General features: G+C 41.8%; 1 protein-coding gene across 2 annotated transcripts; it reads left to right on the forward strand.

Annotated features, from left to right (window-relative positions):
• The first annotated feature begins 395 nt into the window (after positions 1-395).
• Positions 396-10,970, forward strand: apool (apolipoprotein O-like). 2 transcript variants are annotated; one of them, XM_028589401.1, is made up of 12 exons: positions 396-498; positions 1,524-1,622; positions 2,371-2,496; positions 2,986-3,040; positions 3,743-3,841; positions 6,609-6,700; positions 7,332-7,448; positions 8,023-8,224; positions 8,340-8,746; positions 8,783-8,888; positions 9,470-9,619; positions 10,318-10,970. In XM_028589401.1, exons 1-12 carry the CDS (start codon positions 487-489, stop codon positions 10,404-10,406), a joined length of 1,554 nt encoding a protein of 517 aa, XP_028445202.1. In that variant the 5' UTR covers positions 396-486; the 3' UTR covers positions 10,407-10,970. The 2 variants fall into 2 exon arrangements, with proteins under 2 accessions (XP_028445202.1, XP_028445201.1); XM_028589400.1 differs by having other exon boundaries at positions 8,340-8,888.
• The last annotated feature ends 2,587 nt before the right edge of the window (positions 10,971-13,557 follow it).

Consider the following 13,557-nt stretch of genomic DNA (forward strand, 5'->3'; position numbering starts at 1 on the left):
TTAATACTGTACTTAAATTGTGCCACTTTCCTAATAAATGTGCAATTATTGAATTACCAAAACCATAAGACTTGCTTGAACCAGGACCTTTTGGGCACCCTGGACAGTTGCCTGCCTCGCCTTTCCCCATGATAAACCACTTCACATCATGCATACTTGCTTTACATGTGGAACTGCAGTGACAGTGTAATTCTTTTTAAATTTCTTTTAAAAATGTTAATAAAAACGAAATGTGATATTTTGCATTTTAATTACATATATGCACATTTACAAAACAACCAGTCTTAATACCAATATTGTGAGTTTAAGGACACTTATGTGAACATAGCATGGATGGAGGAGCATATATACAGTAGCTGCTCAATGAGATCCCCATATAAAACCAAGCTGCTGCTGGTGCCGGTCGTTAGGTGGCGGTAGCTGACCGTGGTTTAGACCACTGGAAGCTGCTCCTCAGAGCCTAAAAGAAGAAGGAGGAGCGCTGTCATGGCGGCCAAGGTGAATGCTTGACATTTCTTCTTCGTCAAAGTAGATTTTTAATGAACGAGCGGGTGTAAAGTTAACGTCAAATATCCCGGACTTGTTAATGCCAAATTGAACTGACTGTCACTTTCCAGACGTTTAACGCTATGCTGCATGGAAATCTCTTCGCTAATGTTACTGTGTTAGCCTCGCTGAATGAGTGCATGCTACTGGAACTAGACAGCGTCTAACTAGGTTAGCTGACAGTTGTTCGAGCAGTAGGCTACTAACCACGACACCATAATAACTCTCTCCTAAACATATGTAACAGCTGGTATTTGTCAGCCCTGGCTTCGTTTGCCAATAGACCGTTTTAACAGAGGAAACCTTACAGTGAGCGTTAGTTAGTTAGTTAGCTTAGTTGGAGGCAGCTGTAAGTTATCCACAATACCCACAGTATGGGTAGCTAACTTATGGGTGTAATTTAACGCAACATGATAAATTAACTTATAAGTTGCATATCGTGGGTATAACGCTCACTAACGCTACATCTGCAAAAATATGTCAGTATTAGTGATGAAAAGTAAAGTTAGCCTAGATAAATACATTACCTCATTTTCTTTATTTAAGTACAATTTCGAAATATGACGCATGTTAGAGTTAAATTACCCAAATGTTCACAAAGTCCTTAAAATGAGCTCCAACTTAACCTGCTGCAACAGTATAAAGTGCAGTTATGTGTCAATGCTTCAATAATAACTTTAGAAGTTTATAAATGTGATAATTATGCAACAATAACTCTTGGAAAGCAGTAATTCTGCATAATAAGTACTTTTGATACTTTAACAATCTATTATTGTCTTATGATCTTTAACTTAAGTGAAATCATGGCTACAGTACTTGTAGTTTTGCTATTTTACACGTGTCAATGATCTACTATTTCTACCACTTGTGCACATGAGTCATCTGATTATTAGTGATTAAAGTCTGTCTGTCTGTTGTTTGTGTTGCTATGAGCTGACAGATACTAATGTTAGCGGTGCACTTTTATTATGTCCTAGGTGGTGATGGTGGCCGTCCCCACGGTGATGGGCATAGCCTCCATCCGTGTGTATACTGTGAGCCAAGTACCCACTGATGGACTGGTTACTAGAGAAAAGGTATGGTTGTCTCAAAACGTCTGGTCTGATATAGGGTTGTGTGATATATCGACTCAATATCGTTATCACAATATCACGTTGCACAATATTATATTGAAAGGGGTTGCAATATTTAGTTTATTTTGTGGAGCGCTGGCACAAATGTTTTTATTTATTTTTCAGTGTACGTAGAGTTTTTCCTGCGTGCCTCTACGACGTGTAACATTAGACCGCCAAATCACAAACGTTATAGATCTTGGTAGAAGCATGCTGCATACTTATTGGCTCACTGACTCAATGAGATTTACTCCTTAGGTATTGAAATTGGGTATTGAATGACTGATCTTTCGATACTTGATACATTATAGGCAATTTGGTCGGTGCCTAAAAAGTATTGGATTTTGGTACCCAGCCCTAACGGGGCCACTACGTGACAACCCCTATGTAGCGTACCACGTGTGTGCATATTTCAACAGAGTGACAGTGTAAGTGAAGAAATAGAAACAGACAACAAAACGGATAGAATCAGAGAAGCGAAAGAGAAAAATTGTGTCCTGTTCTCTTTATTTATTTATTTATTTATTTTATACTGTCCAATCAGTACAACATGTCCTGTTCTCTTTATATATTTTGTGCTGTCCAACCAGTACAACATGTCCTGTTCTCTTTATATCGCAATATCACATTTTGTCAAGATCGTGCAACCCTAGTCTGATATGAGAGTACTGAACTGTTGCACGTCACATTTACATGCTGCCTCTGCCCCCAGCTGAACATCTACACCCCGCTGCCACAGTCTGCTCAGGCCCAGTTTGTTCCAGAGAGGCCGGGTGTTATTCAGGCTGGGTTCGCTACAGTGAGAGAGAGCATACTACCATGTGTCCAGGCTGTTAAGGTATTTAGATTTTACTGTGCGTAAATATGAGAATGTAGTTCACAAACACTGTCTGCTGCAGATTTACCTCATGCTTTCACATCCTGTCAAACACTTAAAACCCCAAACTACCATTTGACGGATGTAAATAAGTGTTGTAAGTGTTATCTAGAACTGGAACAACAGCTGAAACACACCAAAGAGTTCTTATCTTGCACCTGCAGTGTTAGTTTTCCAACCCTGATTTTTGTTCCTCCTGTTTGCGGTTAAAGAACATCATCCTAAGTGCTTTGAGTGCTCTGTGCATCTAACCACTTTGCAAGCAGCAAAGTTCAGGAGTCAGACAGGAAATAGTGTTTATGCAGTCAACTCAGCAGCTGCAGGTTTGCTGCGCGGAGATTTGTCAGTTTGATACTGTGGAAGATGGGGAAAAAACAAGTGACACTGACTCCGATGTAATTGGATTCTTGGTGGCCTGTTGCTTTCAGCTTTGTCCTTTGTCCCCTACAGGGTGCCTGTATCTCTGTGAAAACAGGAAGTGTTAATCTATACCATGCAGGAGAGGGTGAGTCAACAGTACAGAAGGTACCTTAAGGTCTCATATATACACACACACACACACACACACACACACACACACAGTAATATATAAAATAATATTAGCCCCCATTAAAACTCAAAACTCTTGGTGCCCTAAACACATGTGTTTGTGCTGACACCTGAAAAACAAATCTCGACTCGACTTATTGAATGACTTTAGGGCAACTAACAATTATTTTTATTGTCGATTTAATTTTCTCAATTAATCTTTTAGTTGTTGAGTCAATAAAATGTAAGAAAATGGTGATCGATGAGTACTCGCATGTTTTGTTTTGTCCTCAACTCATAGATATTCACTTTACCATAATAGAGGAGTGAATAAACTAGAACATATTTACACTTAATAAGCTGGAATCGGAGAATGTTTAAAAAATTATTCTAATCGATTATCAAAACAGTTGCCGATTACTTTAATAGTTGACAACTAATTGATTAATCGATTTAATCTCTAAAGGATTTCCCCAAATGTTTTTCTGTGCTACCCAGTAGTGATACTATACTATTACTGTTGCTGTTATTATTGCTAGTTATGCTATGTTACCACTCTCACTGTTACAACTGCTTGTGTAGTGTATTATGACAAAATAAGCAGCGGGTCAGACTGGTGTGCACAGTTGAGAAGATTGAATGTTGGTCTTCATGTTTTCTGTCTTCCTGTGTTTTCCAGATGTGTACTATTACTTGAAAGACCCTCCCCCGGGTTTTCTACCCAGATTTGGCACCATCACCATGGCTGGCCTGCTTGGCATGTTCTTGGCACGGAAAGGTAACCTAAGATCCCATCACTGTATTACAAACACTTTAGGCCTGCTGGGAACGATTGTTCTGTAAATCTATTAATCTCTCTATTTAGTACATCAAACAGTATTACAGTATAATAAACAAACCACAGTTAAAGGGAAATTTCACCGCTGGAAAGCTGAATATATCTTTAAATTGGGTCACTTATGTAGTAGATATGTGAAAAGAAAATTGAAATTGGTGCCTTCTAGGCCGAGATAAGCCAGACAATGTGTTTTTGGCTCATATGGATGAAAGACACCAAATCCCAGAATGCACTTGCTTTGCTGCTGTATGAGGCCACTCCCAAGCCATGCCTGCCCTTTACAGACAGACAGTAAGACGATCAACTCAACAAGTGTGTTTTATTGTCATTTCAACCATATACACGAAAAAACGTTTCACCGTGGCTCAAGTGGTGTTACACATTTAAAACATGCTTTTTTTTGGCCACAGCTGATACATTATCCGGACTTCTTTCAGCGGATTGATTGATAGCTCCAGAGTGAACAGAACTGTGTCCATGGCAACGCTCTGCTATGCATGGCAACGGTGTGTTATCCTTAGCAGCGTTATCAAGAAATAATAGACAGCATTCTACATTAGAATTCAACCAAGCCATGTACTAAAAGAAGGCTAACTCATAGCTACTAGCATTAGCTCTTGGTGGGCTGTGGTATAAACATTGAGTATAAACACAGCCGTACATTTGCGTGGGATGTAGCTAGAATTGTCGGCATTTTAGTCACAAACTCCACCAGCAGTTAGCAGTTAGTTGGATACAAATCACCCCATTTCTGCAACAGGCAGTCCGGGGTAACACAGCCCACCTCCACTAGTAGTCTTACCCAGTGACAGCAGGCTGGATTGTCCACAGCAATATTTCCACAACAACAAAAACACAGCACAGCTGTCTCTAAACTCACGTTGGGAGTTTCGTTGAAGTTGGATGTAGTCCAGTTTGTTTAATGAGCGGACACTTGCAAGCACGATTGGTGAACAGATGGCTGGCTAGCGTTAGCTTTCCACCGGCACGCTCGTTCAACGCTCCCCGCTGATGAGGTCACTTTACCGGCCACAGGAATAGAGCACCACCGCTGGTCTCCGTGCAGGCAAAGCTTGCTTAGTGTGTCGAGTATTGCGTCTGTAATAAAGTGTCCTGCACATTCTCCGATGTGTTCCAATGTATCCCGGTGGTACACGTGTGTGGTAGTTTGAATGCACAAATTTCCATCGGGATGAACAGTTTCTGCTCCTGCTGAGAAGCTAAGCGAGGATTCAAGATGGCTGATCTCCGGAAAAAGCCGACAGTCCAACCCCCTTGGGCTATGCGAAGTGGCTCCTAATACAGGCTGTAGTCTTTTGCCTCTGGGCAAAAAAGCCTCAGATGACGCAAAAATCGTCATTTTGCATCATCTGAGGTTTTTTTTCCAGACCCACAATACAGAGATCTCCCCTCTCAGGGTGACATGAGGGAGGGAAGCATGGTCATTCAAAAATACTACCAGGTTTCTACTGATACAAAGCTTAATACTAATCGGTGAAGTTTCCCTTTAAACATTTTGAGGTGTATCAACATAAATGGTCATAGATTTTTTTTTAGGAAACCTCAGATTAGTTCTCGATTGAGCTTTAAATATGAATATTTAACCCAACAGAATAATTGTCTGGGGACAACTTTCATTCAGAACCCCAAACATAATGTATCCTTAAATGCATGACTGCATTGTTTCTTTTCCTAGGCAACCATATAATATTTCCCTTTTGTACGATCATAAAATGGGAGATAAATCAATGTATCTGTAAGACTTTTCTCCTATAAGCTATTTCACTTTAATAAAAAAGGATCGGCCATGAGTCCCTGCAATATCCTGGCAGCATGCAAGCTAGTTCAGTGCCCTAGCCTAGTAGGACATTTGCCAAACAGCTGTGTGGTAATATAACAGCTGTACATAATAAATCGTCAAATTCATCCTGTGAATATAAATGTATACAAACAATTCATACCTTGTGTATTTACCATACAAGTCTTGGACTTAAACTCAATCACTTTGTAAAACACAACACCCTTTTCGTACAGCAGGTGCATGTATAATATCCAGTTTTACTTGAAGCACATTTAACCTTGACTCAGTCAGGAGAGACCGCTGATGCACACTACCAGCATTCAGACCACAGTTAGCCACAAGTCCCAAAACCTCACTGCTAAACCACAGAGGTGCCAAGACGCACAACACATAAGAAACAAGTAAAGTTAAGTTGCTGTTTCACTTTTCTCAGCACTCCGTCTTACTCTCTCGGTCTCTCTGTGGGGAGTCCATTCAATCACATTTCTCAACTCGGCAATACCAGATAAAGTTGGGCTCCAGGATTAAGTCAGTGCCAAGTTAGATTGATTGCCATTCTTCATTGCAAACCACGTGTCAAACTCAAGGCCCGCTGGCCAAATCTGGCCCCTTGCAGATTTAGATCTGGCCCGTATATCAATTTGGGTTCACAATAAATTTTGACTTGCTAAATTCTCTTATGGCTAAGGAACTCTTTTCATGACTTTTGTAGGGCTTCATGTCAACAAAAATGTCGGGGAAAAAGCAAAATATTTACAAAAAGGTGACCAGTGTCTGAGAAAGCCACAAAAATCTGAACAAAAACAAATAAACTTTACATGTCTGGCCTGTGGTGTGATTCTCTTTTTCCAGTGTGGCCCTTAGTGAAAATGAGTTTGACAGCTCTGTTGTAAACTTTTATTTCAGGCTCTCGTTTCCAGAGGTTAGCCATTCCACTGGGGCTGATGAGTGGAGGAGCTTCAGTGTGCTACCCGGCTCAAACAGTGGCCGTGTTTAAGGTAACACTACTTGCTGACAAAGGCTTTGTTTAGACGGAAACGATCTGAAGAGAAAATGCAAAAGGGGCATTGCGTTCTCACTTTTTATTCTGCGTTTAGATGAGCTTTATGGGGGGGGAAGAATCTGCATCTTATTTGTCTCCCTCTCCTCCTCCTCCTCTCTCCCTCTCCTCTCCCTAGTAGCACAAAGCCAACAACAAAAGCTGACAATTTTGTCTGGATAGACAAGTGGAGTTATTGCTCCAAACAAAACACACACACACACACACACACGGCGCGCACACACACACATGCGGCACACACACACACAAGCGGCACGCACACACACACGAGCGGCACACACATATACGGCATACACACACTCGCACTGTGCGTTTGTACCCTTAAGACGGAACACGACGGTGGAGCGTTTTTAAGATTTCCACTCTGGAGGGTGGTTTCACTTTTTTTGCATTTTTAAGCCACAAAAATGCCGTCTAAATGAAAGGCGCATCTGATCAAATATTTTGTTGTTTTCATCCACAAGCGTTTTTGTGTTAACGGGGCCTAAATGCTCACCTGTTGTTACTGCCGGTAACAAACCTCATTATTTTCAGAGTTTGACACCGTTATTTTCTCTTTTGCTCCCAAGGTGACCGGTAAGAATGTGTACGCGGTAGGGCAGTGGAGCAGCGCCACAGTGTCTTCACTGCTCGCCTCCACGTCACAGGACCCCGTCGCCAAAGAGATCGCTGCTTCACAACCACAGGTTACCAGTCATATTGTCTTACTTTATTCTGAATATTATAAATAGACATAACCAGGTAGTTTTAAATAGAAAGTACTGTAAAGCTGTTTTTACTGTGTGTGTGACTCAAACCAAAACAGCGGTTCACCCCATATAATGCAAACTTCCTCTCCACTGAATGATGTCTGCTCTACACTTTTTACTTTCTCAAAAAAATCCCTCATGCCTCTAAATAGATTGTATGGTTTTATTGTTTCTGTTAATTTGCTCTCTGCACTTCATACAGAGTGGCTTGGAAATTTTTGTGATCTAGGAATAAAACGTATATTGCTGTTAAACTAACTGTAAGTCACCCCACTGCACCAGCAAAATGCCTGAAATAAAAAATGCTAATGTAAGAGATTACGTTCTTTTTCCTCTCTAGTCAGTGTAATAAATCTAATCTATTAGAACTGACATGTTAAATAAACTATATGCTAGTGCTTTATTCTGTACAGTTTAAGTGTGATTAATCAAATGGTGAAATTCATATCAATATTTTTATCTACAATAATGTATGCATGATTTAAATCTTTATTCTTCATGCACATTTTAGACAGCTAAAGTGCCAAATCCAGAGTCTGCAGTAGTTGAGGAGGCCTCAGAGCCCAGCTCTACAATCCCAGAGACAGAGGTGGAATCTGCTGAGTTTGTTCCTGTCTCTGATGAGCCTGCTGTGGCTGTCATAACAGAGAAGGCGTCATCCGTAACACTCAAAGAGATATCCCCTGACCAGACCCCCACAGAGACCACCACAGGTATAACAGATATTGATCTCTGTCTGCTTGTTTCTCTGTCTACATCTCTTTTGTTTCACATACAATCACATAAAGGCTTCTACTGATGCTTTGCTCTATTTCCTCTCCTGTCCAGACCCAGTGGCACATTCAGTGCCAGCAGAGACAGATGCCACCGCAACATCTGATGAAATACATGCACCTGTTGAAAGTGAGGAGCCCTTAGACTCAAAACAAGCAGCAGAGGATGTCTCCACTGACCCCAGCCCCAAGGAGCCCACGCCAAGCTTAGGGTCGGCTCCAGAGGAGGCTGCCCCAGTGGAGGCTGCCCCAGTGGAGGCTGCCGCAGTGGAGGCTGCCGCAGTGGAGGCCTCTCCAGTAGAGCCCCCCCCAGTGGAGGCCTCTCTAGTCGAGGCTGCTGAAGTAGAGGCCACTCCAGTGGAGGTTGCTCAACTAGAGGCTGCTCTAATCGAGGCCTCTCCAGTGGACCCTGCTGCAGTGGACCCTGCTGCAGTGGAGGCTTCTTCAGTGGAGGCTTCTTCAGTGGAGGCCGCCCCAGTGGAGGCCGCCCCAGTGGAGGTGGAGGCCGCCCCAGTGGAGGCCGCCCCAGTGGAGGTTGCTGAACTCGAGTCCGTTCCTTCCTCTGTAGAAGAACCTGCTCTAAAGGCCTCAGAGGAGCCAGAAGGTACGACCAATATGGTGCCCCAGCAGAAAGTGCTCTAGTAATGCACTTGAGATGTCTTTGCCTCTGTTGTGATTGTGATTGTAAATTTTTGTTTTACGTAACATACTTGTTCTGTTATTTTGGCCAGGTCTCTCTTGAAAAAGAGATTTTATATCTCAATGAGACTAACCTGGTTAAATAAAGGTTAAATTAAAAAAATAATGCAGGCTCAAAATGATGCCAAAATGTAATCTGCCTTCTTGGAAACCCCATGTTGGCACATAAGTGGATTCACTGGAGCTACCTAAGTGTGGAAAACTGTAAAAATTGAAAGCTCCTAAAACTAGAAATTATGTATTATAAATGTTTGGAAAAAAGTCTGCGAAAGCTATTTTTACATCTCTTGTGTTAGTTCTTATTAGGACTGACCAGTACAGTACACCAATTTGTTGGAAACTGTCAAGAGTGTACTAAAAACTTTTTCAATGTTATTACTATTAATAATCATAGTATGAAGTCACATAGCCGTTTCCATAAAGGTGGAAACACATCAGTTCATCTTCCCGTTGCTGACCCTCTGTTGTATTTTGACTTCTCCACAGTGCCAGTTGTTGAATCACCTGAGCCTGAACCTGCTGATCAAGAGTTAGCTGACCCGCCACAAGATGCCGCTGTGGAGGAGACTCCAACCCTGACACTCACAACACCCCCACCACCCCCTCAACAACAGCCTGCAGCAGAAAACGGCAAAGGTACTGGGAACAACGCTGCGCCACTGCTCTGGTTCTAGAGTTAGGCATGGACTTACTGGAGCGCGCACACACACACGCACACAAGGCACCTAAATGTGTTGGGTCTTGTGATTGTTAGTCTGTGTGGTTTTGATCATTTGATCATGCTATTGTCAGTTTCCACTGAAATTTGTCTTGCGTCACAAGCCAGCTCTGACATACATAAAAAAACTAATCAGGTTTGACAAATGGAGGAGTGAAGGAGTTCTGCAAGCTATTTCTGAACCATAACATGTGGGAGCCTTCTGTTGGACAGCAAAGAATAATATCCACCAAATAAATCATGAGAGGGATCTGATGTAATGCTACCAGGGTCAGCATTTGGGCATATGCAGTTTGGAACTTAAACGATAGCAGAATCAGTCTCCAAGGAACACAAATGCATATTACGCAGCACATCCAGATCACTCTAAATTCTGGTAATTAGAGGAAGAGATGTTGTGTGTCTTTGTGTACTGAACACTGGTTGACTAGTATTGCATGATCACAAAACTGCACTGGCTTTGACCCTGGTGCTCTTTGTCTGTTGTTGGTTCTAATTTGGGTTATCAAGTGATTTTAGTTGTTCCTCTGATGCATTTATTGTCACTCTGGACCAGCATGTGATATTTCTGTGCTTGTGACTGAGTTTTTGTTGCTTTTCTCTTGCTGCCCTCCAGGGGGCTCCGCTTTCAAGCCAGACCCTTCTCTAATGGACTTCGGCCAGTCCAGCCCTGAGGATGAAGACCTGTACAGCACACGCAGCTGAGAGACTACAGCCGGCCGCAGGAGAAACCTCATTCCCACACTGCCATCTCGTATCTCATTCAGATTAACATACACTCTGTACCATTATGCTGTGTAAGTAGGCCATTTTGCAAGCAAGCAGAGTTCGGAAGTCTTTCATCAACATTTCCATTCTCATTTCTTCAGCCCACATAATTTGAATTTCCAGAGAAAAGGTGCAAGTACATGTGTTTTGTAGCAGCAATTCCCGTACACAGAATGAGTCTGTTTGCGTAGAAACATGACATGGACATGGAAAAAATACACCCACAACTGTTTACAAGTCTTTTAATCCACAGATGGCAGACTGTGAATTTTTCTCTCTGTATGTGTCATTTGGCAATTATTGGGTTTTGTGCGAAAGCTTTCAAAGTCACGAGTGCATGGTGCTTTTATTTATTATAATTTAGCCCACTGCGTCGGTATGCCGAAAATACTGCACATGTGCTGGTAATAGTTATAAGATCGACTAGTGCTGTTCAATTTTATTACATCAAAAATTGTCTTCAGTTGTTTAGAATCAAAAATAAATCTATATTTTTCTTGATTTTATGTTGTGCTTTGTCAACTACTACATACTTACTTGTCAGTATTAGTTATTTATTGTCATGCACAATAAGTGCTCAGCACGCAGACTTTTGAGATACCAAACAGATTCAGTGGTGAAACCTGTCAGATAACCACATACCTTACATATAACATAACATTACAAGGGACTTTGTTTATTATAAATGGGCCTTCCTATTAAATATCACACAATTAGCAGCTCAACAGGAGATCCACTTAATCTTCAATCACACCTTAATCATCACTTATAGAAAGCCTTTTGTTTCCAGGGAAACCATTAAACCTGCTTGTGTCTGTAGTGTAGCTAATGGTAACCAGAACTGTGCACACACAGATATTTGACTTCTGCTTCACATGAGGATTTTTCACTGTATTATATTTCACGAGATGTTTGTATGTTGTTTTTTTTTTTTTCTTTCTTCAATAATATGGTTCATAACCAAATAATGGCAAAATTAATGACAATCCTATCAGCCTCAGCTGTACTTTGTTTAGTCATAGAAAAAAAAAAAAAAAAAAAGTGCTAATTATGGAATGTTAACATGCTAACCAGTGAACTAAGATGGTCAACACTGTAAATACAGTTTGTTTATTTTAGCATTTAGCTCAAGGCCCCACTGTGCCTTAGCCTCGTGAGATCGTCCTGATCTGGCGAGCTCCAGTTCTCCTCTCCCAGATCAGTCTGGCATCTTGAGGCCGAGAAAATTTGAAGCCGTTAGCCAAACGACCGGGCCAATCAGCGTTGGTTTTGAGGTGGGTTAGGTGGTGATAGACAGATGGTTTATTCAATCAGCTAACCAGTATTTTCAGTATTTCAGCGGTAGCCCTAATTCTGTTAGCCGCTCGCTAATGCTTTTTTTCTCTTGGATCCTTCTTTTGGAATATGGTCCTGGAACCTGAAATGGTGTCTTTTATTCCTAAATTCTCGTTACACAAACGGCAAATTTCCTTTACCGACATGTTGCTTGCATGCTGAGCTAACGAGCTATGCTTTGCCTGCAGCAGCAGGGGCGGGCTTGTGGTTGTATTTTCATACGCTTCGTGGATCTGATTGGTTGATTTGGCCCGTCTATCACCAACATAGGTGATAGACAGATGGTTCATCCAATCAGCTAACCAGTATTTCCGCCCCTTCCCAAAAGTTCTCCAACGGAAAGTTCCCTGATGGATATGCCGAGCAAATGCGAAGCAATCCATCTGGCGGAGTCAGGTTAACTGTGCCTATGCTTAGCCTCTCAGTCACGTTACATGAAATGCTACAGTTTACTCATTTAGTAGAAATGTACATGAGAACTGCTTACATTGGTCAGTAAAGTCAACAAATTAACATTTCTATAACAAATAACATGTCCAACATAAAGATGGACAAATGATAGTCATGGAAATGATATACGTTGAGGAATTTGGAAGGTTTGCACAACAAACGTGTGTATTAACACCAGGAATAGCGTGTCTACTTTGTATCATTTTTGGTGCCACATGTTTTTGCTTATTTGCGTGAGCACAGTTTATACTGAGGGACCAGGCTATCTGTTAACATCTTTATAGCTTTTTAACTGCTCCTCAGAGGAACCGGAGCTCCCTGGACCTCATAAACCCTGCATGAGATTGACCAGAGTCACAACCCTTGGGACTCTGTGTGGTGTGTGTGCATGCTCACATATGTGTATAAGAGGAAAAAAACATAGAGAGGGAGATGTCCAATCAATTAAACGTCAATACTTTCTCATCCTTCTTCCTGTTATACATGGGAGAAAAACACATATGGGAACCAGGCTTGCTGTGCAATCGGAGCTACAGCTTGTGCTGCTGCTTTGAGTCGAGGGGTTAAGGGACTTGTTGGCTGGTGACTGGCCTGTATTTTAGACAAGCACTGCCAAATGTTCTGATAAAAAAAGAAACCCTCCAGAAACAACTCTGTCTTGTAGATTCATTACCCACCAACAGCATTAATAAAACCACATGGAACATATTTACTAAGATCAAAATAGAACAGAGCAGAGAGAGAGTGGGAATGCTGTGCAATCCTTGGACATCTTGTTGCTATAGGCATAGGGGCCAGTGTTGCAAAATGTGAAGCTAAGTATAGCCTCATCTCACCTCTCTCAAGGGTCCCCTACACATATGGGGGGAGGGGGGGAAGCATCCCACACAAGCAGCAGCTATGATTATGTTCTGAGAACAAATGTTAGACTGGATTCTGTCATGTAGTCCAGAGCTGACCAGCAGAGAGGAAGCAGGGCTTACAACCCTGACCTCTCCCCTCTAACCCCCATGAGCCGTATTTTCCACAGAGGACTTCATGACGGTTACGGTCTGTGGTGGTTATCTTCCCAGGATACAGCCAGCAAGGGAGACCCCCATAGTCAAATAAACACATAGCACATTTATCTGCAAAACATATAAACATTACAATTATGTAAGCTATTTAGGGTGTTTTTAAATACAGTATATGTTTACTTGTGCATGTCAGTGTGTGTGTGTGTGTGTGTGTGTGTGTGTATGTGTGTTTACACAGTCTGTGCGCATGATCTTGTGCACACGGTTTCCTCTCTTTTTCTGCATGA

The sequence above is a fragment of the Perca flavescens genome, chromosome 10, assembly GCF_004354835.1.
Source record: "Perca flavescens isolate YP-PL-M2 chromosome 10, PFLA_1.0, whole genome shotgun sequence".
NCBI lineage: Eukaryota > Metazoa > Chordata > Actinopteri > Perciformes > Percidae > Perca > Perca flavescens.